Here is a 25,968-nt window from a genome sequence, read left to right as displayed (position 1 = left end):
GCCTGCCTTGTCTCTCACTGCATGTTCCTCTGTGGTTCCTCATCATGTTCAGATGACTCTGATTGGTTGACTCACGGCTTGAATTTAAGAGTTTATGAGATTTACCTGATCACTCATGTCTCTGAAATTAAGGGCTTAAACCACAGACAATGACTCTCCAGCTTGAGTCACTGGCTGGGAAAGCTGCACTGCTTGTTCGGAGTGGGATGATGTCATTACATCTAGTCAAGGGAAAGTGTGGAAACAAAAAACAATTTGTGCTTCTTTGTTGTTTTGGTCTGTTAAAGCCCCATTCGTTCAAGTGGGAACTTAATTAACTTTACCGCAACATTAGACAGAAAAAGTAAAGTGTTGTCAACTTTTAAATTCCTGTCTCCTTGAAATATTGGATTTAGAAAACTGTCAGACATAATTTCGATATTATGCTTGGAGATCGACCCAACCCATTATCTAATCTCAGTTGATCATGAAGTTGAGATGAGAGGAGATCTTGCCTGATGTGGATTCTTACATGCATCTTCATGAGTAAAGCACAGCCAAGTGCCTGATGTCAGTGTTTCACAATCTCCCCCTGAGGCTTGGTCTGACATAGCTGATCGGCACTGTGACTCAAGGTTCGATCTGGTGCCACTCCTAGTGGAGGCATGCTCTCTCGTACTTGTACCTGCCACACAGGTCCCAGTCTCTCTCGAACCTAACTGTCCAGAAGTGGCTTTATACTTTATCAATGTCATTTCCTTTCTATTTCCTAGGACTCAAGTACTTTAGTCTTGGAGTTTAGTCAGACAGCCAACGGTCTAACAGTGGAATGTCAGGCGTGGCTGTAAGGTTGCTCAATTGGACCTGTGGCCTTCCTTTAGTTGAGTAACTCTTAAACTATCTTGTGCACTGCTGAAAAGATGTGGGGTTCTTGTGGTTTGTGTATTCCTGTGTTTGGCAGATGTAGGGATTGATACTTTGTCATCTTTGGTGCGGGGAACCCAAGTGTGAGCCACACGTTTATCTAGCAATGCGGTATGCTTGTTCTGTGAGAATGTTTACCTCTCAGTTTCATGGCCAGTGTCCCTCGTTCGCGAGTGTAAGTATTAACAATCCTCCCACAAGCAAACAAAGCGTCACGAGAGGTTTTTATTTTGTTTTTGAGATGTCTTCAACCCCTTTCTCAAATCCCAGTAAATAAACTATTACAATATGTGACACTTAAACGACTCGATCCCTGATTTTCTCCTCCATCTACTATCTCAAACATCTGTGTGTAGGAGAATGACCAAATGCCCAATGTTTCTATTACTTATATAGTAACAGTAAGACTCATAGCAATTTACTCATTCCGTTTACAGCTTTCAATTTCTATAGATAAATAAAGACTCCAAATAGCATGCCGGTGATTTTTGGCTTTTATAAACTGAAACATATTTAAGAAAATATTTTTAAAGATTTAATAATATCTCATCTATTCACTTAGATGAGTCAAATATATTGAGCACACTATTCTTTATAAGGGTTAACTGGAGTCAAACATTCTTGGAATTGTTTTTTTTTTGTTGTAAGACTAGAGACATTTCCAAACATGGCCTGGGAAATATCCGTTTCTGTGGGAGGGAGGCCTTGAGAAGGGCACAACTTCCTTGAAACACAACTGACATTAAATCATGAATGTTTTCGTGTCTTTTTTTTATACAATCGGTACATGAACTCTTTGTCAATTTCGTAAGCCGGTAAGACCAGTGTTTGACAGAACACTGTAATACAGGTGTCAACGCCCTCTTTCAAAGCAGGTGCACCACCCACAAGTTAAACTAACTTGAGCACCACGAGGATTCAATTTACAACTGAACCTGGACGTGTGCAGTGACAGGTAAGTCAAAAACGAATTCTTACCATTATGCGTTTTTGTATTCAACTGTACTTGATGAAAACTAAGAATTTTAGTTCTAATCACTAGTCGAACGCTGTTGCCTACTACATTGTATTCGATTGACTGGCACTGTAAAGAACAGGTATGACAGCCATTCATTTATGTTCTGTAGCCGAATGTATAACTGACCTCTAGCGAATTCTCACTATGTTCCGTCATTTAACGTATTCATATCCCATTGTGAAGAAAAAAAATAATTGTGTCAAGGTTAGTCGTGTACATCAATGTATAAATGCGTTGCATATTACAGTAATAAAGACTCCAAAGTTTCAACATAATATAAATCGTAGTCCGAGCTCTGTAGCCTACTGTCTGATAGACATAAACAAAAACTTACCACGTGAGAGTAAAGGATGTAAAATATATAGCCTATTAGCCGTGCATGTACATTATGTACTTTCTCCACAAAAACAATGCAATGAAGCATGTATTGGGGTCTCTAAGAATGGCTCTCCTAATGGAATAAAGTTGCATTCTTCTCTTTCGCCTTCGGGAGTTAACCAACCAGCTGGTCTTGAATATGGCTTGTTTCTGCAATAGCTGGCTAGTGCTATAACCAAAATAGTCTCAACAAATACTGTATTAAGACAGGACAAGGGTTAGTTTAGAAGTGACCCAATGTCTTTTCAGTTTTTTTGTCAATAGGCAAGATATTAACATTAAGGACATTGCTTGAAAGCATACTAGTTTTGGGATGCAAGTACAGGTCACAGTTCACTGACAATTAACAAAGAGGCTTAATTTGCAGCTTTTAATACTATTTTTGTGCTCTGGGCTCTGATAAGGACTCTGTATGTAGTCACACTTTTCCCTGGGTAGCGTGGTCTTGAGGAATTGATATAAAAGGAGTACTTCTTTCTCACAGGAAGTCTGTTTTCCGATGAGGTCACAGGCTTACCTCTAGCCACACAGCTAGCACTCCTTGATACCTCAGTTACCATAGAGTTGAGCTATGCAATAAATCAGGATCAAGGTAGATTCCGGTCTCGGCACAACATAAGATCAACAGTCTCCTAAGTAACATTGGTGGTGCTGGGACTTGCTTTGTCTGATCGTCACCGGCTTGGTATGGCCAACACCCAGATTTGCCCTTTGACCTCTGGCATTGAGTTTCTGTCAAACTCTGAACACCAATTAACTATCCCATTAGAATATGTGGTATTTTGACCCCATTAGAATCAGTGTTGTTTGGGTGTACAACAATTGTTGTTTTGACATGGTTATTAAGAAGTTACCATAGGTGGGCTTGTCCCACTGGCGTAATTGAGGCTTTACAGCGAAAGTTCTTCTGCTGGTCGGTTGAACTTACCTCCCTCTTCCTCCATCCCCGTCCTCAAGCAGGTATTTTAGCTAAGCCGACTTACACCCAACAGCCGGCTATTGCGTGCCAGCACCTGGGCATATCATCACAGGATGTCTTTTCTCCATATCATTTATCTGACAGAAAGTCGGATTTCCTGTGACACATCAGAAACGCATCGGTTGTCTAAGAAACAGTTGACACTCTGGAAATGTACAATATGAAGTATACATTAGAATATACTGTAGACTTTATGTACGAATGACGGTGGAAGCTGGGGTAGGAGCATTACTGTACTGTAAACTAAGTAACTCCACTCAAGTCGAGAGCATAGTTTAATGACACCTGTAAATCCCTTCTGTCGCTTAATGCTTCGGTTGATGATCGTTGTCCAATCCACCTTGTCACTGCATCCAGGAGGAAGTGACATCTTACATTTGGGCCCTCCTGCTAAATCACCAGGCTGTTAGTTTATCTCCTGCTCTTGTTGAATGAGTGAGAGATTGTTAGGTAGGTACAAGTTAGGTTGGCATTCTGTTATCTCAGCTACGATAAGCCGTAGCCTTGCATACAGTGGGATCACCTCACTGTTGAAGTACTTGTCTCAACACATTATGTAACTATACTATACTGGTCTGTTACAGTAGGATTGTATTAATGCGCCTTTACGACCAAAAGGTAGTGACAGACCATGTTTTATGATGGGTGACACATAGGCATAGCCAAACCTATATGGTAGGGGGGTGAATCGATTCTTGGGGTCACAAATTGATAAAAAATCGCTTCAAGAATTTTTTTTATTCTATATATATATACATACGTAAAATAGAAAAAAACATAATAAAAAAAATCGATTCACATAAATTTGTAAATCAATCTGACTCGCTAGCAGACTGAATCGCGATTCATATGTGAATCGATTTTTCCCCCACCCCTACTACATGGCATTCTCAGCATTCAAATGAGATGTTGTTCTGGAATGTACTTTTTCTTTTAATAGCCTTCCATTATCCATGTTTACCTTCAGCGCATCTTACCGGTGAAGGTTGGTTGTACCACACCCGCCACCTGTTTTGTCATTCAAGGTTTGTTTTGGAACTGCTTTGACTACATTACAATAATTATGATGACGCTGATTGGCGTGTTAAAACCAACAATTAAATTAATGAGTCTGAAACTTCAATGCCTTGTTGGTTCACATATTTCATATCTAAGGATGTAAAAAAAAAAAAAAAAAAGTTAAGATATTTTATTTTATTTTGCTTAATGTGTTCCTTCGAGCAGTTCATAATTGTTAGCAGTGGTCTAACTGATAAAGATGCATTTTTGAAATTCCTTGAAGCTGCAATGTGGTATCTGAGAGAGTTGCTGTAGCTTTAATTATTGGCACTAATCTCTTTTAATCACTTAATAAGTACTTATTACGACGGTGCAAATTGTTATACTAGTGCAGTCCAGGAAAAAGAGCATGTGAAAGACACATTGTTTTGGAACAAGGTTCGGGTGGAGCTTTCTAGGGAGTGTGGAAGGTGATGAGATCCAACCTTGCTTGGATCTGCCAGCAGGCTCGTCTAGTGAAAACATGGCATTGCCCTGTCTAGACTTTGTCATCGTGTGTGCTACTCATGTTATTCCAGTGTGTGCATTTGTATGTGGGTGTTCTCACCATCGCATAAGTATTAGCCTGTCCTTCAGGTTTCCTACAGAATAGAAACACTCCTGTGTGTCACTCCACCTGTACAATAATGCCATCTTTATCTCGAGGCTCCTCCTCCTTCTTCCTGTAACTTGGGGGCAGATAGCCACACCCTATTCTACAGCTGTGTGTTTGTGAGCTTGCATTGGTGGAACGGCCCTCTGGTATCTGGGAGGGTGTGGGACAAGTCTGTCCCACTCAACAACTACTTGTGGTGGGAGGGTTATTGATCGCCCCGAACTTTGCCTCGGTGCCTCTGTGCTCCTATACCAGTGTACTATGCCTTCCTCATTGGCTGCTGGAAGACTCGGCTCTGGGAGTTACTGTGGCTACACCCAGATTACAGCGCTAAGATCCATAGACATCCATAGCCAGCGTCACGCTGGTTTGGAATTAACAGCACGGGGCGCACCATAATGAATGTTTACTGTTGCCAGGCAACGTAGGGATGGTAGTGTGTGTGTGTGTGGGGGGGGGGGGGGGCATGGCAGGACTGAATTCCTCTGGGATAAGTCACGCTGTGGAGGCAGAAAAGTCATGGCGGAGGAATTTGCGTCACTGTACGCACGGTGTCACCCTGTCTCATTGTCAAACATTTGGTCACCGGGCGTTATCAAACTGGTATGCCCACGTTAGCAGGTTTATCGTGTGACTGTCTGTATTATGACTAGGATCTCAGGTAGGCGAGATGGAATGTGGCAGCATGTGGTTTAATTCAACAGCAACAAAGGACCACCGGTGACGAATTGTCAGCACAGAGCACTGATGATGAGTCAATCAGTCAGTCTTGACTGATTAATTGACAGCCTAATTCATTGAAGATCATTGATCTTCTTTCCTTTTTTTTTACGGTTTTGATGAAACTTTGCAAGGGTTTCCTTATCAATATTTATTCGCTATATCAGCAAGCAATGAGGGAGCGCTTTACCACATGTGAGGCTAGCTGTATTATTAGCTGTTTCTTCTCTTATCGTCATGAGATTAACTGTGGACAGCTTGACTGACACGTAGACCTGCAGCATGCTCTGCATTAATGATTTTACAGGCTGTCATGGTTGACTGGTAATGGAGACTTGACTGCTGTCTGCCAGTTCTCTCTGTGCAGACTGGATGCAGTTGAGCGTTGTTAGGCCTCGGGGGCCCAGATCTCCGAAGATTTGTCGTTCTCGACTCCACACCCGTCCATACTATGCACTCTGAAGCAACAAAAGGCTTAGCCTAACAAAAGCGAGTTGCCAGAAAGGCCTTTGAAACTCTAGTTAATAATCCCCAACGCACGAAAGCCTCAAGTCTAGGTACACTTGCAATACTGATGGGATTAAGTGAAGGTTAGTCTTCATACTATCTGACGCTGACATGTCAAAGGAACCGATAGAGAGATTGGGGAAAAAAATGGTGGATCACGGTGTGAATCATGGGGAATGTTCTGCAGTCAAACGTGGAGGCCTTCAGCCATGTTTCTGCCTGAACATTTTAGTTTCAGAGATGACTAAGAAGAATGCGTGGGGAGTGTTGATCAGGTCCGCTGTTTTCCTTCGGAGATGGAGCTCTGTTTGAACTGATAGTTGATGAGTGTTAGAGGGGGGGGGGGGGGGGGTTAGAGAGAAACACAGACAGACAGTCAGTCGGTCAGTGAACACACACCTGGTTGCTAGAGGAGGTTCCAGGTTTGGCAGAGGCGACCCATCCGGCATATCTCTTCCGTTCATGGTGAGCTAGTGCCCTGGAGAACATTACAACATCTATGGTGGGAGGTTGTCTCTTGGTAGTTGCTGATGTATTTTTTATATTGGACTATAATGATACATCAGTTCATGTCGCAAAATAAAAATAGAGCTCAGTTCTGAGAAAAACAACAAACACGCATTTTCTTAGTTCTTAGTTTCATCTTGTCAGACCTACATTCCTACGACTGTGAGAACAGCCAGTGCAATCACTTACTGTAGCAGTCATTATAAATAGGGCTGTTTCTTCCGAGTGAACAATCAATGTTTACCTTAAAGGGGAAACTCTTGACTCGCCCCATGAGATAAGGGTTGGATGTTTTGTGAGTTGAGAAGCTGTTTAAAGTGAACGATTTATTGGCATTTTGCAATCGAAGTCTGTATTATCAGAGAGGCCCAGCGGTTGAGAGGGAAAGCGTTGACAGCCCCGCCCTGCATGCTAATAGGGCGTTCCCTGGCCCCATGCCACCGCCAGACAGCCAAACTGCTGCTCCCTGCCCCACCCTGGGCTGGGCTGGGCAGGGCAGCCCAGAGCTCCAGTACCTGGGGCCTCTCCTGATCTAGCACTGCTGTGCTCCGACCTCTCGTAACCCACTTAAGGAGATACCACTTAAAACGTCTGCCGTAGTGAAAAGCCATTCTTCGTAGCTACGGGACGATACACGACAGAACGTGCGATGGAGCTTATTGAGGGGGTAGATTTGGCTATGAATCATCAGCCATCTCATGTTTTCTTTATGAGCAGTGTTGTATACCTGGAAGGCATTACACATTAACCTCCTCCACAGTCCTAAGGGGGCTGAGCATACTGATCAATCAGGCAGGCAGACACAGCCCAGCCTGCCCTCCCCCTCCTCCCCCCCACTCCCCCCCCACACACACACACACATACACTGATGAGCTTAGCCATGCAGGCCAATGGGGTCGTAGCAGAGGTCAGGCCGGTGCGCACGGCAACAGGGCTCCCCCACTAACAGAGAGGCAGAACAAACCGCCCGTTCCCCTCCCAGACAGACCAGCTCAAGTTAGGACAGCTCAACTCTTTCGCCATGTCTTCGCTGTTTTCTCCGGACTTATGCGTAAGTATCCACCTTAGACTTGTGACGTTTCTCGATTTGTTTCTCCAGTTGTGGAGAAAATACAGCAGACGGACAAAACTGCTTCGAATGTACTCGTGTTGATGCTTGGGATTGACTGTAAAAATACCATCCAGTCAACAGCCCTGAGGGAAATGTCTATGACAGTTACTGTACAAACTCCTACTGGCTTATCTTCCAGTTAGTTTGCTTTTCACAGTCTGACTTGTTGACTTTGTCCCTCTGATGATTTAGGCTGCCTTTGCTCGTCTGCGCGGTTTCTCACCGGTGGTGTAAGCGAAAATGTAAAGGATGTGCTCGACTGTGTTTTAAATATGGCCGCAGGACTCGCGGGATTATAATCACTGGACTTCCACAACGTCCTTGTTTGGGTCCCCTCTAATGTGGCCATCATTATGATATCAGTTTGTTTTTGGGATTATCACTGATTAGATTTGTGTTCCTCCTCAATGTACCTGTTGAGAAGCTGTTTGTGTTAGTTGATGTTGTACTGTAGCATTCCAAACATACTTGACTAATCGGATACCACCCATCTTTGTACCTGAATCAGGCACGGCAGTGACGCTCTGATGGCCTGTCATTACTGTCGTACTGATCTATCTATCTCCTGCCATCACCCAGCACCACTTCTTGGCCTGTCTGTGTGAATGCTGCTGGTTGTCCCTTACAAACGGCAGCTTTTCTCATGCGGAGAAGCGGAACCAACAGGTTTGCCCTTCGCTAGGGCCGGATCCGTACGCTCAGCTCGAACGGACCAAACGGGACGCGTCACCCGTCACCGTACAGTAGGCCAGGGAACCTGCAAGAGAACAGGCTCATGTGCATGTGACCAGAGTGTAATATATCTCGTGTCTCTTCCACACAGTCCACGGGGTCCCAGAGAAAGCTGCCATCTTCCCTGGTGAAGCTCAGCAAGATAGTGGAAGACAAAGTCAACATCCTTGGCAGCACACTTCCTACTGACCTACAGGTTAATTGAGAGGCAAAAGCCATGAGCTCTTCACATAAAATATAATTCTGGCTGGTACTGTAGAACGCCTTTCTTGAATTCCTAGCTTTCAGAGTGTTTCTTCAAGCCTGTTGACTCATTGCTCACAATTTAGTTCTGATTTTGTTAAGTCTGAATAGAAAAATGTTGCAATGACTAGAAGCCATCTTGTCCTAAATGTGCTGACCCCTGCTTAGTACGCATGAACTGTGAAGCGTTCACAGGATTTTCAGCTTCGCAGCTGAAACAGGGTTCACAGGATTTTCAGCTTCGCTGGAAGGTCGTAGTGAGAGCCAGGGTGGAAGATTGTTGTAGTGAGTGTTGAGAGGGAGATTGCTATCTATTTGTTTGCTTAGACCAGTCTTGTCATGGAGTTGTGGTAAAGTGACTCTGAAGTGAAATCGACAGCAGACTAAGTATTTACTAAAACATCCTTTCTCTCAGACTGGTTATCGCCACAATCTGAGATATCAACCTCGTAGTCCTGCGCCAGCTCATTCAGTTTCAGAATTTGAAACAGGCCGCTTGACGTTGTCGCTGACATTTTGTCAGGCTTTAAATCAAGCTGTGGAATCTCTTCAGTTTAGTTTTTTTATGAGTCGCATCTGCTCCAAAAATCCATACTAATTCAGGTATTTGTTAGAAATGGAAAGCAAAAAACAGAGAATTGATCTGAGACTGGGAGCTTATTGGCTTACGGGCCTGCAGACACATCATGTTAGGCCACCAGTCACACTCTACCAGGGGCCAATGGATGTACTGTATACTGGTACTGTATATATATAGGTTAATAGCTTCTAAAACTGACATTTTATTGTTATTGTTGATTTATTTATTACATAGGCTACAAAAGCATGAATATAAATCTAGACTATTCTCTCTATAAAGTAATGATACTTTATTGTGTGCGAGAGGTTCCTTAATGTGTTTATTGTCCTTGTCTCTTATCAGAGTCCAGAGGGCCATGAGAGCATAGAGGCTTTGGGAAAACACATCCTTCAGAGCCAGGAATTCATCCCTCACCTCAGAGAGCTAGAGAAGAAGACCAAACAGGAAGTGACCAGACTGCTGCAACAGTAAGTTAATGCCTCAGTCAGTCCTACTGTGTATCAAAACCCCTCCGTTCTATGAAACAACTCTACAATGGACAGATGATGGTGATGTGATGTTAAAACACAGTAGCCAGGTTCAATAGTTTGACACATGAATGGTACTATGCCGTCTAGTTGAGGTGAAAACAATAGCTGGGTGACAGTTTATAAAGTACACAATGTACAGTATCAGTCAAAAGTTTGGACACATCTTCCAAAGTTTGTGTCCAAACTTTTGACTGGTACTGTATATAGTGGCTTCCTGTTTGCGTGAGGAAACTAGGCTGTGGCTACGGAATTCAGTGGACATAACGTTTTGTTACACAACGGATGTTCTTTAAATTGTCCTGGGTGAAGTAATGCCAAGAGATGTCTTAGGTGCTGACTGGTTGACACAATAGTAATCCTTTGGCTGGAGATGAATTAAGGAGTGCTGGATCTAAGCCTTGACATGCTAACTTTTATATGGGAATGCCGGTATTTTCCGTGACACCACTATGTTCTGCTCTGGTGCTATTGTCAACAGCCTCCTGTTGGTGCTTGTCGTTTTTTTCCGGGAGATGACTATTTGGTAAATTGATACACCCTGGGTTTAAAGGGAATCATGGACTGTATGTAGTGTAGTGGGGTGTGTGAGGTTCACAAAACCAGACCAACGGCTTTTTACTAAATCATTTTAACAGTTCTCGAAAACACTTTGGGATTGTACTACTTGACATGGGCGAGAGACTCCAGAATGACAGGAAGGGACATTCCTGTTTTCACTTTCAGTCCATCGCTGCACCGATTGGCTGTTCACGAATCTCGCACAGACGGGCCAAACCGGACAGATTGGTCAGTTAAGGCCACCCTCGAAACAGTATCACCCTGGTGGATGTTTCTGTCTCTTGTTGGAGTAGGTCCTTTACCAGGCTGAATGTGTGAATCTGAATGATCTCTTCCGTCAATGAATGACTCCTTTGCCGGAAACGCCTCTGTATGTCGCTTTGGATACAGAAGCGTAGACTAAACGAGCATGACTCATTACTGGTGTTTTGGATTCAGTCTACATCGTCACCTGATACAGACCTGTTTCCGGCGAGGCGAGTTGGAACACCCAAGCTGACTGACTGTCAGCTCAGTGTCTGTCGGTCCCACGGTTCTCCTCCGATACGGTCGGTCAAAGCTCGCTGCACCTCAAGTCGACCTCGTCCAAACACAGCTCGCTTCTCGTGAACCCCGAATCGAGATGGAAAGGCTTAGAGGGCAACGAATCAGATCAAGCGCCCATTCAAGTCATTTGTGTGCCACATAGAAACACGGTGGGGTCTTAACAACTGCGTTTGACAAAAGGTTTTAAGGAACGTTCAGCCCTGGAGTGGATGTGGAGGAACCCAAATTGAACCCAAAGCTCCTTCTTGGTTTCCCCCCGGATACACAGTGCCCCTCAGCGAAGTTATGCAACACATGCTGTGGCTCGCCAAAACTAACAGCCTGGGTGACAATGCTGAAACGGCTGTGTTCACCTCCCTCGAAGCCTGGTACACAGCACGGATATCACCCCAACAACACACAGAGAACTGCCCGAGACCTGTTTCTGCTCCTCAAACGTTGCTATTATGTTATACTCTCTTTGCTTTATTAGTTGAAGCTTTTGAAACCTTGATGAGCCTTGGCGTCGGCTGTCCAGACAGCTGCAATGCCAGCCCAAGGAATCCAAATACAATTGTGTCAGGGCATGATTCACAGATACAGTACATGATAGTGCTTGAAAATATTTTGGCAATTGAAGTAATGGATGTCTGAGATGCAGTAGCAGTTGAATACTATCATATGGGGACAAGAACTGGAGTTGATGTTCACAAAAATGGTGATCTGCTGTAGAAATACAAAACTCCCACGACAAACAATGCTAGCAATCCCCATCAAATATTGGTCTACTCAGCCATTGTTATTGTAAGGTGAATCATTCTAAACAAATAATATGTAATGTAATATAAAGTCACTGGTTTAAAAAAAAGAAAAACTCAAGGAGGGATTCTGTGAAACTTTGAAGTATGCACTTAAAAACACCTAACAATCCCCACCCCCCCCCCCAATAATTATGAAAAAAAAAAAAATGTATTTGTTCCATACATCCTGATAATGATGTACTATTTGTAAGCACCTAATCAGAAAAGCTTGACAGCTGGCAATGTGCAGTGTGTGAATCTGCCGTGGCATACACTAAGCATGCTGGGATAAACCTCATTTCCAAAGCCACATAAACAAAAGGTTAATGAGGGTTCACAAGCTCGCTGCTTTATGTTTATCCCTTCAGCAGATGCCAACAGATTTCCATCGATGCTGTCAAACCGAGCTCCTAATCACTGGAGGCCATGGGCTGGAGCTGTACAGGCACTATCACACACACACACACACACACACACACACTCTCTCTCACACATTTACACACTCACACACATAGGCTATTTTTATTTGTAATCACTGTCTTTCAGTGAATAGTAGTTACCCTTCCCAGAAATTAGACACAATATCTAGCTTGACCTTGTTTTTATCATTTTAGTCCGGCCCTACGTTTTAACGCGGCCATATGTTTGCCTGGCATCATTTGTGATAAATCCACTAGAGAAACGTACGATTTTGTTTCATTGCTTCCCTTAGATTCGCGCGTTTGATCATTCTTCAGATAAAATTATTTAATTTCCATCCAGTCGTCAATCATTAGCAAGAGCGCTAATCAAGTTTTTTGTCTTGTGTGTGATGGAGTCATTTAGCAACACATTGTTTATTCCTTCAACAGCCCTTCAACGGTCCTGATAGCATGACTGGGAAACTCTCCTTTCTGTATGAATATTAACACGCACACAAGCCAGCGGAACATGAAACACACACTTGAGCATCTCATCAACAAAATGTGCATATCTTTTCCCTCAGGCCATTTTCGATTCTTGTTCAATTGTTTTCATTTGCGAAGAAGTGGCCCTTTTGAAATGTTGATGTTAATTTCCTGATACATTTTCATCAAAAGGTTTCTCTCAAATGAGATGTTCCTGTCCCTCTTCATAAACCGCACTGCTGTCCTGTTTGTGCCACTCAGCTATGACAGATGATAAGATACTGCCTTCTGGTGGAGACACTGTGAACTGCGTTCAAAGCTGAAAATAAGGCGCCGTTCCGATGTGTCGAGAGAAGAGGATGATATGGTGTGATGTCCGTGACAGTCTTGCGTCGACACACTTTTCATTTTCGATATTTGAATGTTGTTGACCTTTCGTTTGGAAAGCTCATGCTCATGAGTCATGATAAAACAACCTACCGGTATCTGTCTTATCTTCTCGCCTCTGTACTGTGTACTTTGTGTCATTAGGGAAATGTACCTAGACTGAGGCCACATTAAGCACAAACAGTTAAGGCAAAAGACAAGTGTGCCCTTTGAATGGCTTGCTGTCCTAGACTTCCACCTCTGACATATGCTATGCTCTGTCTGTTTCAGACTGGGAAAGATTCAAGAGGAACGAAAGCTGTTGAACGGTGAGCTGTCTGATTTGGAGAAACGGCAGGCCGAAGTCGTCAGCACGCTGCAGAGAAGCCCACACTCAGGCACTCACACTGTAAGTACACGGTCACAGCTGACTCTATTTGACGCCACCGCCTCGCCTCTCTCCTCTGCCTCAGCCCGCTTCACTTTGCACCCTAGATTAGACCGTTGTTAGACTGTTGCATACCAACGGTCGGCCCTGTGTATGTAACCTGCTAGCGTGCTAATGAGGAGCGCTGTGTGTGTGTGTGTGTGTGTGTGTGTGTGTGTGTGTGTGTGTGTGTGTGTCAGAAGCTCCTAAGGTCCAGGAGGGAGCTCCAAGCATCCATCGCGGCCAGGGCGGTCCAGTCCGACAGACTGGTGTTCCAGGAGCAGGCCCTGAGCGCCCTCCACCAGCTACTGAGCGAAGACGCCGTCCGATACCGCCAGGAGATCCAGAGACTGCGGGACTTCTCCGGCAGGCTGAGCGGCAACATGCAGGGGAAGAGCGAGTACGAACAGGACAACAACATGGTAACGTCCCCCCCCAGGTTTAGCTGCCTCTCCACTACCAGTATAACCATCTTCCCATCCCGTATACCAGCACCGCTCAACCCTGCTCCCAGAGTGCCACTCCCCTGAATGTTTTTCATTCCAGGCCTAGCCCAGCATACCGATTTCAGCCAATTAACAAGCTGAATTGTCAGGGCTGCCAACTTTTCAAAAAACCTTGGAGTGAGATTTGGTGGGGCCTGCACCTCGTCCATTACTGTTTACAACGCTAGCAGGACTACACGGTTGGCGTTGCCTTCTCGGCGTGAGAAATACAAGGCGCGGCGTGAGAGCGTGTGAAATGGTTTCAATGCGTGTGTCTCACGGCCAATGCGTGCGAGTTGGCAGCCCTAAATTGTGCTTGATACAACTGGGGTTGGATTGACGACCTACAAGGAGCAGGTTTGGACAGCCTTGCTGTTAGCCTAACACCCTCGAGCACGCTCACAGACAGCCCATAGGTAGTAGTCCGTAGGTAGCCTAACGTCTTGTGCTGTGTCCGGAACATTGGACGAGCCCACAAAGTACCTACGACAAACCCTCCTGACAGCGAAGGCAGGGAGAGGCATGATGCTGGTACAGTTCCAGTATGTTCCAGCGCCGTAACCGCATCGACGGGAGAGCATCCAGCTGTTGTCCACGTCCCTCGCAGACAGACGCGTACACCGTGAGCTGCGTGCAACATCTGCCAACTCGGCTGTCCCAAAAACACTCTCCTGTCACAACGGGTAAAACGGGACTGACGAGGAACGCGCCGCAAATGGGCCACTCCCGTCCTCCCGCGCTGATTTCAGACTTGTCTCGATCTACATCTTACACGTCCAATGGTTGGCCAGTGTACAGCATGGTACACATAGTCGTACTGTCTCGAGCGCACACGCGCACGCACGCGGAAGATGACGCGAATAGCCCTCGAGGATTTAGCAAGTATGGTGTGGTTCGTCCATGTTCTTTACAATAAGGACAAATAGCGGGCCATATTGCAAAGCAGATTGCCGGGGTGCTAAAGTTCCTCGAAGATTCACCCCCTGTAAGATATGTGCCTGTCAAACAGTACACTAGTCCTTCTAATTGGTTAATTATTGAGTACTTCATTTTGGACATTTACCTCTTACACTGACATATTTTGCTCTCGTAGAGAGCAAGCACCCTGACCTATGACAAGCCATCTGTGTTGGAGGAGACATTGCCGAACGTTGTATTTTTGGTTTGCAAGGGGGATTATAATGGGGGGGGAAGTGAGGAATGGGAAATAAGCCCCCCTCTCCAATTAAGGCACATACGCTAGGACAGTGTTGGGGATTTGATCAGATCTGGGTCAGTCTGTATTTTCAAACTCCGCACCATATGTCTGAGTTTGCTAGGCCACTCCGGAATGAAGTCCCGGTGTTTCCTCCACGAGCTATCCGCCCAAGGGGCTGTCTGACTGTCTGACTGTCTGTCTGTCTGATCGTCTCCCTTAGCCTGTCTCACCGAGTCCTGCGTGTCAGGACAAAAGACGGGCATGCAGGCAGACAGACAAACAGACAGCTGTGTTTCGATCGACAGAGAGGCACCATGAGTTGTGGGCGTGGGAGGGCTCCAGATGCATGTCCTTCCTCTGGGTGACTCACTGGGATTGGCTGGAGGCCAGCATTCTCCTGGTGGGGGCAGGGCTGAGCGAGGCCTTGGTTAGTCTATGATGTCACTTCCGGGGGGGGGGGGGGGGGGTCATGGGAATCGGTTTTCACCCCTAAACCTCAAGCCTTTGCGCCACGTACTTCACGGCAGACACAGCACCGCGATGCTATTGACCTTCTGTTGGCATAGCAACAGGCTGCTTGCGACTGTTGGCATGGTATTATCCGGTGCTGCCAATTGGATAATGGGAGGAAGTGGTGCTGTATGGATGGTCATGGCAACGCAGCATCTCCACAGTGTTCCACCGTCACAAACGCCAACCCACCGAGCTAACTAACTGTGAGCTAACCATGTCCTTTTTGGGGGGGTTTATTCACCCAAAAATGCCAGTCAGCAAATGATCTCAAGGGCTAGTGTAGAAAATAATAACATTAAAATGGGGCTTAAATGATTATCCACGCACGGTCTGTAAACATGGTAAATACCCCTCCGGCGATAAGCGGTGATCCTAACCCCCAGAGAGAGCTAGAGTCTCTTGCGGCGTCCCTCCGCCTCCAGCCCTCTCTCCCTTGGGGAAGGGGGTCCTGGCGAGACCCAGGATTAGACCCTCCACGGGCCCCAGCCCAACCTGGACACTGGCCATTTCATTTTTATAAGCTGCATTAGCATGATTGCACTATTTGATTGCTAATTGACAGTCGGTTTAGTAGCTCTTAGGTGACATTGAAAATGCGTTCAAATTTTTTTTTGGGGGGGGGGGGGGCGCTTCTGTCGGCACTCGGCAGGGCCACCGTTTTGAAATGGGGTGTGTGTATACATGGGTGTTTGTGGGCTCGGGCATGTCTGTGTGATGATGGGTTGTTATGAGTGTGTGTGTGTGTGTGTGGGGGGTGGGGGGGAGTGCTTGTTACATGAACATGCAGATGTGGACGCCCCTCTGTGGGGACTTGTGTCCAGCTCTCCACAATGCCGCTGTGTCCCAGTACCCACGCCTGGCCAGCCTGTGAACACCCCCCCCCCCCCGCGCGCGCGCGCTCTTTCGCGGAGAGCAAGGCTTTACATAACGCGAACGTGTCGCCTTGATCCCCCTAAGCAGTGGAGAAATATGTGCTGATGCAATTACATTAGGCAAACTAACACGAGCATTAACGTCGGCCTTCCACATGAGTGTTCCCCGGGGCCGTCGCTCCGGGGGGCCCTACTCGTGGCTAGAGCGAGAGAGAGCGAGAGAGAGTGAGAGAGAGAGGGGCAGAGAGAGAGAGCGAGAGAGAGAGAGAGAGAGAGAGAGAGAGAGAGAGAGAGAGAGAGAGAGAGAGAGAGAGAGAGAGAGAGAGAGAGAGAGAGAGAGAGCGAGAGAGAGGCAGAGAGAGTGAGAGAGAGAGAGAGAGAGAGAGAGAGAGAGAGAGAGAGAGAGAGAGAGAGAGAGGCAAGGGGGAGACTCGCCTGACTGATCCGTCTGAATGTCACCCAGCAGCAGTGTGTGTGTACGCCAACTCCATTGATTTGTTCAGGGAATACGATCACGTCTAGGGCTGATGTCATCATCTTGCCACGAGGCCCTCCGTCAGGGTTGTTTACCGCATGTGACGCTGACAGACAGGCGTGTCACCAGGCGTCGAGCCGCGGAACCGTTTCCTAATATCATTTTTATTCCCCAATTAAGATATTGACTGTAATGCCTGCGAGGGGGGGGGGGGGGGGGGCAGGGAATGTGTGTTTTGGTGTAAGTCGGATCAGTTGCGTATGGAGACAGAATAGGAGGCAGGAGATTTGATAAAAAATCTGAGCTTTCGGCCTTTCTGTCATTGACCTTTGAGTCACAGAGGGTTTCTTGGCAGATCTGTGCCATCAATCAGAACCAGGCCAGAAGACTGTCTTGCATGTCGACCTTTATCCCAATGTGTTTTACTGAAAACAAGATCTTTCTCTTAGGAGACACCCAGTAAAGAGACTAGGAGGGAAGCAAATGGTGGGACGGCAGAGCTAGGAGGGAATGTGGTTAACGGGCACAAAACGAACACCGAGGACGACCCCTCTAAGGACTCCCCTCCACGGCCGGACCGGAGCCAGGCGGAGGAGCGCGAGGAGGAGCGGGCCTGGACGACCAATCGGAAGACAGCCCTGGCCAGGGGCTCTCTCCTGACTCGCTCGGGTAGCATCAAAGAACTGATCCACAAGTTCTCTGGTCCCGACTGCACTCCCAGCTCCCCCGGGAGTCCCCAACTCGTCCCCCACGCTGTGTCTCTGCCCGACCTGAGCCAGCCTGCCAGGATGTCGACCCCCAGGCGGGGGGTGAACCCTGGAGAGATCAGCTCCCAGAGCGGTGTCAGGACCGCGGCCGAGAACCACATTCCCTCCATCATGCTGACCCCCCCCCCGGGCAGAGAGATGACCCCCTCCCTGAAGGAGACCAGGGCTCTCGCTGACTCGGCGCACAGAAGGGGCGCACACGATCCCACCCAGAAGACCGACTCTCAGATGGGCTCCGTGGCAGACTCGGGCATGGGTTCGGTAAGTCGCGGCGGCAGCTCCGCGACGCAGCCAAGGACTGACTGACCGCTTTTGGCGCACGAGGCCGACCCCCCCACCCCCCCCCACCCCTCCACTCCCCCAGCCTTGCACACGACCCTGCATGAAGACGATAACAGCATGGCCCATCCATCCGCCCGTCCCTCCATGCATCTCAGCTACTAACAAACAGCGGCCCCCCGTCCTTTCAGCAGCTTGGCGTCCAAAAAGCCGCATGATATGAGTCATGTGTGAAACGAATCAATTAGTGACTAATTACTCGTTTGTCTCGTTTTTGTCGTTGTTGCATGGGCAGCGCCCGATGAGGTTTTGTCGGCTTGCTTTGTGTGTGCTCTACAGTATGTTGACTCTTGCACGGCTGCCCCATTGGTTCACACGACCCGCAAATGTCTCCCAGCGGAGAATACAGCACCGTCGTAGGAGCTTCGCGCGCTACGCTACGCTGTGCATGCGTCGCTATACCCCCCTCCCTCCCGCTCCCCCTCATCCTTCGCTCTCTCCTCTGTCTCGATCTCCCTCCTTGCCCCTCTCCCCGCTCTTTCTCCCATCTCTCCTCCATCTCATCTCACATGATGTGTGCGTGTGTCCCCCCGTCCCCCCATCCCCTCCCGCAGGAATCCGACTTTGATCCCAACAAGCAGCCCGACAGCCCGCCGTCGGAGGAGGAGCCGCCCGCTCGCAGAGTCCCTCCCAACCCCAAGTATCAGCTGTTCCTCGGCTCCGACATGATCGGGAGCGGCTCCCGGGATCCAGATGGGCCGGCGGGGGAGAACGGGCCCCGCGTGTCCCGCTGGGAGAGCACCAGCTCCAGGTTCGGGCCAAACTACCGCGGCTCCCTGGAGTCCCTGGCCTCCAGAGACTGGGACACCATGTCAGACAGGGTGAGGGGAGCCAGAGCTGCTAACAGGTTGTGTGCGTGTGCGTGTGTGTGTGTGTGTGTGTGTGTGTGTGTGTGTGTGTGCGCGTGTGTGTGTGTTTATCCCCAGACTAAATCAAGTGTGTGTGTGCACGTGTGTGTGTTATCACCAGACTAGATCAAGTGTGTGTGCGTGTGCGCGATCATGAGTGGCTGGAAAACGGCAACATGCGGGGGTCAATCTAGCAGCTCCCGACTCCGGCTGTGTGAGCCACCTTCGACCCGGACTCCACCCTGAGCGTCCCGCGGCGCCATCTGCTGGGGAGAAACCAGTTTGACGCGTCCCGTTTGGCTCGCGCGTTGTCCGTGTCTCTCTTCGTGCTCGCTTTCCGAGCACGTTCCCCCCACTGCACATCGTGTTTAACGTGTTTTGTATGAAACGTTGTTTGTTTGCGTGTTCCAGTTTGGTGGAATTGACAGTCCCCCGCGAGTGTTCAACAGCCCCTACGCCACGGCTGTTTCCATGGACTACAACCCCGTGTACAGGATGTCAGACTACAAGGTTGGACACAGTTCGTGAAATATTGTGCATCTAAAAAGGACGTATACCGTATAGAGTATATAGCAAGTGTGACACCAATGTTTCAAATGGAATTAAGCCACTCAGGGTCCTCTCCACTCCTCCCATCTCTCCTCTCTTCTCCTTTCCTCTCTCTTCCTGTCCCTTTGCTTTCCTCTCTGTCGAACTTAAAGTATACTCACAAAGTGTACTTCCATACAAACATACTTACAGGTGTACATATATTATGCAAGTTGTGAATAAGTACAGCATGTGAATATGCAAAATGGCGGTGCACTTCCAATTGCGTAGGAAAAAGCTAAATATATATTATACATAGACAAAAATGTAAATGATATGTAACTGTACTATTTTTATTGGGTCTCTTTCCACTCAACACATCCCCCCCCCCCCCCCCCCCCCCCAGTCGCTGGAAGGGAGGTCGTCTCCCGTCAACTCCGAGTACAACCTGTACAACAGCAGGAGCACCAGCACCAGCCCCGTGCTCACCCCCACCCTCACCGCCCCCCGCACCCGCTTCTCAGCCTACGACACGCTGTCTCGGAGGAGGACCGAGGTAAGCCCGCCGGACACACAGAGGTCACTGTAGGTCACTTCAGACAGGCTTGTACTCGACATACATTGTTTTTCAAAAGTACCGGTACTTTGGTACCAAATCGCCACTCAAACCCCCAAAAATGTACGATACCAGAATGTCTAAAGTTACGGTAGTACCAGGAACATACCCTCATGCAGATTCTGGAATTTTCTAACTCAATTTAGTGCGTTGCCCAAGGACACAACTTCAGTTAGCACGGCCAGGAATCGAACAGGCAACCTTCTGATTAATAGCCCGCTAAACCGCTCATCCATATGACCCCCCTGTGTGCTAAACACAGTTTAGCATAGTCTGTCAGATGTAATACTGAATATCTGCTGACAAAGCTCTCACAATCATCTGAGTTTGTCCACACAGTAAGGTGACTGACTTGTCATCGTAATAGGTGATACCCAATTCTGTCAACGCGCGACCCACCTTCGCCGCGCCTAACAAGAGGGATTACATAGAGGAGCTAACCAGGCAGCTGGATACTTGCCAGAAGGTACGATGCTCTAAACTCCGGGCGCTGTGTGATAGCGAATTCAGTGTTCCTCCAAACAAACATGTATGCTCACACAGTACTTTCTCTCACACACACACACACACCTCAAACATACACGCACTTTCTCTCACACACACACACACGCACCACGCACAGACACGCTTCACGCTCCCTGACCAAGCCCGCCGTGCCTCTCCAGAGAAACCAGTTCCTGGAGGCGGAGAGTATGGAGATGGACAAGGAGAGGAACCAGATCCGCTTCGAGATGAGGGGCCTGCTGGTGAACAACGAGGACCTGCTGAGGACCAACGCCCAGATGCAGGGGGAGACCAAGAGGACGAGAGACAGGATGCAGGAGCTGGAGAGAGACAACGCCGCCATGGTGGAACGCTTCAGGCTGATGGAGGTACTGTACAGAGACACCTCACCCCCACCACTCTGACTCAGAGCTCAGCTTATCCAACTCTATTTTTTGTTTTGTTTTTAAAATTGAAGCTCACGCGGTTCGGCTAACATGCCTCAGAGTCAGAATGACAGCCCCCAAAAATGTGTGTGTTTGTTTGGTTTTCAGGCCGAGCTGAAGGAAGCCAAGGATGTCATGGTGGAGGCCAACACGCAGGAGTACGCCTTCAACTTCCTGCAGCAGTCTCTCAAGAACAAAATCCAAGACGCCGAGGTACGCTGGGACGCAGGCGGCGCGCGCGTTCACACGTGACTTCCCCGTCATCGACCATCCAACGAAGGAGAAACCCCCAGTCATCCCTGTGCGCCTATTAACGCGCGTCTTCCCCCTGGGTTCCTGTAGGAGGCGCTGGAGAAACAGACGCTGCACTCCCAGACCCTGTCTGAAAAGCTGTGGCTGTCCGAGAGGCAACTGGAGGAACTGGAGGTGCACAAGGGAACGCACGACAAGAGGACCGCCTCCCTCAGCACCACCGTCATGAGACTGGAGGCCGAGGTAAGTTACGTCAAAAATGACGCCCCCACTTGCCTTATGTGTATGGACCTGGGAGTCCTAGGTGTGTGACGGTATCGCTGTGTTTTCCGCAACACCCCAGCTCGGGGACGCCCTGCAGGGGTCCACCCAGGCCTCGGCAGAGCTGAGCCTGGAGCAGAAGTTGCGAGCCGACGCCCAGCTGAGGGTGGATGAGCTGGAGGAGAGCCTGCTGGAGAAGACCCAGGAACTGCAGAGGGTCCAGCTGGTCGTCAACAGGCTGCAGGGAGAGGTCGGTCCTACCGGGTCTAATCCTACTGTGATATGAATACTGTCGCCTGGGCCACATCCAGAATTGGGATAATTAATCGAAGTCGGGAGTTGTGTGAACGTGTCATCCACGAGATTTCCAACGTCACCCCGAAAAGACACCTCGCGATAGAGAGGGCGGCGTAATCCGGGGGGTTGGGAGGAGCCGATTTTCAGGTTTCCGTGAGCGGAAAACCCCCCAACCCTAGGTGAACAGCTTTGTTGGGTGTGTGCCTCGCATGCAGGTGTCGGGCAAGCTGATGGACAAGGAGCGCACCCTGGAGGAGGAGATCCAGCTCCGGGAGCGCACGCAGCTGCAGTGGAAGCAGGCCGAGCGCACCGTGGACGACCTGCAGATGGAGCTGCAGAGCTCCAGCCAGGCCAGGGACGACCTGGGCAAGCAGCTCAAACAGGCCCAGGTACACCTCCTCCCCCCTCCCTCAGGACTGACACCTCGGTTGGCAGTGTACTAACATTTTTGTCATTTAGCAGACACTCTTATCCAGAGCGACTTACAGTAAGTTACTAGGCTTCATTACAGGCTTACTGACTGGAGAACCAGACGATTGCCTCTAACCCGTGCACGTAACGTTCATCTCTGCATGTGAAATGACGGAAATTCCATCCGCACTTATGGAGAGTTTTGGGGGCGGTGATTAATGCAGTGTTTAGGATGCAAATCCTATAAAACAATCAAGTGCTATTCCAATCTAAAATCGACACAATTGGGCCTGCTTTTATAGACTCTCATTATTAGTAGCCGCCTATGAAAACACGACTCGCCGTTCCCCCGTAGATGTACGCGGAATAACTATAGACGTTTACACAGACCAACCAGTATGCATGCTAATCTGGGTATCTGAGCTTCTACGTGACGACGCGGAAGAAGTGTTGACGCTTTTCAACTCGAAGCTCCAGGCTGGATTCGAAACGTGTCTCGAAAGGCCCATAAATGTGTGTGTCGCGTGTCCCCTCTTGTTCCAGGAGAAGATGATTGACCTGGAGAGTGACTTAGAGGAGATGCACGACAGTGAGCTGCGATGGGCGGCCAAGTCCAAGAGATCCATCGAGCAGGTTCGTGTCCCACCGGCGCGCCGCCTGAACACGGAATCGCCGAGTCGAATTCCCCATCGATCCCCATGTGACTCGGATTCAGGTTGAGATTTGGGATTCGAATACTGAGTCTCACCTCCCCCTCTGGTTGCAGAATGAACAGCTCCAGTTGAAGCTGAACCAGGAGAAGGAACTGAGCGACGAGCTGGAACGTGAGAAGGACGTGCTGGAGAGACAGGTACGTGTTCCTGTTATAGACACTCCTGATCACACGTTAAGGGTCTGTGAATGTGTGTGTGTGTGTGCCTGACTTTACGGGTATGTGTCTGTGCTAGATCCGTGATATGCGTATGGAGGTGGAGCACCTGCAGAACTCCAAGGTCCAGGATGACGTCATCTCCAAGACCGAGGTTCGACTCAAGGAGCTTGAGAACACACTCAGAACGGAGGAAAGGTCAGTGTGTGTGTTGGGTTTATGTCATCACTAAGCACCTCTCCTGTGCCTTTCCCTGTGTGTTAATGCCTTGTCTTTGCAGGAATAAAGTGATTCTGACCAATACCATCGGTAAGCTGGAGAGGAAGATCAATGAGCTCTCAGACCAAATAGAGGAGGAACACAAGCTTGCTACGGAGCAGAAGGACCTGGTAAGAAAGTCACGTTTACACCATCGGGGGGCACTAGAGAGTCTTGTTAAACGAGTGCAGCGTCAAAATGGAATAAAGAAAAACGGAGTCAGTGCAGTTCACGCACAGTGTGTGTGTGTTTGCTCCGGTTTCGAACGTGAGCCGTGAGACGGCCGACACGGGGGCGCGGGAATGTGTCCGCCGAATGAGACGGCTGACCTTTGAACCCCTGTGCTGTGTGCAGATGACCCAGAGGATCCGCTCCCTGAAGCGCCAGCTGAACGAGGTGGAGGAGGAGGCCAGCAGCAAGGAGGCCAAGCTCCGCCACGCGCAGCGGGAGCTGGCGGAGGAGAGGGAGAGCAGCACGCGCCTGCAGAGGCAGCTCCTCGACCAGCACCTGCAGATGAAGTAGGGGGCGGGGGCGGCTCGGCCGTGTGCGCATGGATCACTGTGGCACTCGACTCCTCCGGGGGAAAAACCTGTGAAGTAACACTCTGCTTTCGTTTCCTTCTCCGCTTTTCCTTCTCTCTCTCTCTCTCTCTCTCTCTCTCTCTCTCTCTCTCTCTCTCTCTCTCTCTCTCTCTCTCTCTCTCTGTGTTTGTCTCTCTCTCTCTCTCTCTCTCTCTCTCTCGGTCCAGACGTAAGGAGTCCAGCTTGAGGATGGACCTGAGTGTGGACGAGGAGGACTTTCCCCACTCTGCTCTGTCCACCGTCTCCAAGGCCTGACCGGAGCCCCCAGCGTTACAGACCAGCCTCGACCCTCCCCCCCCCAGCACCGGGACTGTGCCACTCTGCAGCACCCTACTCTGTCCTGCACAGTGCTCCGACCGCTCCCGTGTATCACGCACACAAGCTTGACCTGCAACCTTCCCTGTTCAAAGCTTTACGGCCATAACGAACTGTGCATTATTCGTGAGGGATCCAGCATGTCTTGTTTTAACTAAGTGGCCTTATCATGTATGGAGGGGATATCGGGCTTGATTATTCGTTTTTTTTATATATAATTTTGAGATTATTTATATATTGTAATGTTCCTAAGGTATAACCAAAGACTGGGTTTAATCATCACTGTCAATATATCCTGATTGTGTCTGCAACAATTCTTTGCCAGCATTTTTACCTCACACCTATTTGAAATACTAGAAAGCTTTTGAGGGAAATGTAAATGACAAAGCTAGCTTCAGGGTATGTTTGAGGAGACGTTGGAAAGGAAGCCTGCCATTAGAAATGGGAAATGGCTTCATGTTGTAGCGGACTGGAAGTATGTGAGCGTGAAGACTCTAATGCAGTGAACTGTTCAAAGTATTGTAGACGAATGTGTTTGCAGCTAAATACATTTTTTGGAGTAATAACATTAAGGTTTTTGTTGTCGTTTCTATCTGCAATATCTGTGGAAACTGTTGAGGACAGTTTTATCCAGTGTCTGCTGTGTACATTCCCGTGTGGATAAATGCCTGGATGGTTTTCTACAACGGAAACAGACACTTTTCAGTTGATCTCCTGTTTACAATGTACAGTTGTTTGTGTGGAGACTGACATGGATACTGCGAATACATGCCCTAGTTAAGGTCCCTCCTACCTTAGGTATCATGCAAACTATGACAGTCATCGCTCCGAGTATAATAGAGCTTCAGGTCTGTCCCATACATTTAAGTGGAATTGTATGATTGTGTACATTGATACATGGTTCGTATCGTCATGCTGTTGAAATGTAAAGGGGAATGAGGAATAAAATGCCACAATTAAGCCAAGCTGACAATAGCAAGGAGTTCAATAAGAGTAAAGTTACCGTTGAATTGTCACACGACTGGTGTCAGAGGGCTTTTCGTGAAGGGCACGATTTATCACACAGTACAATACTGTACTAATCATACGGATCGAAGGCTATTGATCTCGTTTGACAAAATATGAACGTTAGAAATAGTAGGTATTATATTTTTGTATCTGCTTTCACACTTTACAGGTGCTGCCGGGTATTTATTGCGGTTTCTGATGTTCTATATGGCGAGCTAAGAAATGTCTTCAACTCTGTATTATTAAAAAATATGTCAAAAATATACAGTGGCCGTTTTGATTATCTCAATTCAAAGCTTCTGCTAATAGTTTGAGCCAATAGGACATCATCTCATCTTCTCATTTGCTACTAGACATACTATTTACACTAATTGGTGTAGGAAGAGATTCTATTTCCTACTTCAAATGTTTCCATGGCAACACATCTTATTTTACAACTTCGACTATTGATTATCTGCATGCCATGGTTATAATCCCTTAAAGTGTGTTTGGTTATGAAGTAAAAGTATTTCTTGCAATGCTGAATATCAGAGGTCATCTTGTATTTCTGAATGTATTTATTTTTATCAGTGTTAGCCCTAGTGGAAGAGTTGGACCACAGTCTCTAGGCAATATTACTCTGAGATGTTTGCAGAGTATAAAACGGTATCCATGACAACTGAGAGTGCAGAAGAAAGTGTACTTTACAGGGAGACAACCTCTGCGACTCCTTATTGTACCTA

At 47.9% G+C, this 25,968-nt stretch overlaps 1 protein-coding gene across 4 annotated transcripts; it reads left to right on the top strand.

Annotated features, from left to right (window-relative positions):
* Positions 1-1,792: 1,792 nt before the first annotated feature.
* Positions 1,793-25,509, top strand: LOC136964419 (cingulin-like protein 1). 4 transcript variants are annotated; one of them, XM_067258536.1, is made up of 21 exons: positions 1,793-1,858; positions 8,601-8,705; positions 9,675-9,799; positions 13,290-13,407; positions 13,629-13,847; positions 17,418-17,996; positions 18,629-18,895; positions 19,334-19,432; positions 19,857-20,006; positions 20,434-20,532; positions 20,732-20,938; positions 21,104-21,208; positions 21,338-21,490; positions 21,591-21,758; positions 22,021-22,194; positions 22,760-22,849; positions 22,983-23,066; positions 23,164-23,282; positions 23,365-23,473; positions 23,697-23,860; positions 24,091-25,509. In XM_067258536.1, the coding sequence occupies exons 5-21, from the start codon at positions 13,809-13,811 to the stop codon at positions 24,176-24,178; spliced, it is 2,694 nt and encodes an 897-aa protein (XP_067114637.1). In that variant the 5' UTR covers positions 1,793-1,858; positions 8,601-8,705; positions 9,675-9,799; positions 13,290-13,407; positions 13,629-13,808; the 3' UTR covers positions 24,179-25,509. The 4 variants fall into 4 exon arrangements, with proteins under 4 accessions (XP_067114637.1, XP_067114635.1, XP_067114638.1 ...); XM_067258534.1 differs by having other exon boundaries at positions 13,626-13,847; XM_067258537.1 differs by lacking the exon at positions 17,418-17,996 and having other exon boundaries at positions 1,799-1,858; positions 13,626-13,847.
* Positions 25,510-25,968: the final 459 nt, after the last annotated feature.

The sequence above is a fragment of the Osmerus mordax genome, chromosome 20 (assembly GCF_038355195.1).
Source record: "Osmerus mordax isolate fOsmMor3 chromosome 20, fOsmMor3.pri, whole genome shotgun sequence".
NCBI classification, from domain to species: Eukaryota; Metazoa; Chordata; class Actinopteri; order Osmeriformes; family Osmeridae; genus Osmerus; species Osmerus mordax.
This window is presented reverse-complemented; position numbering and strand designations above follow the sequence as displayed.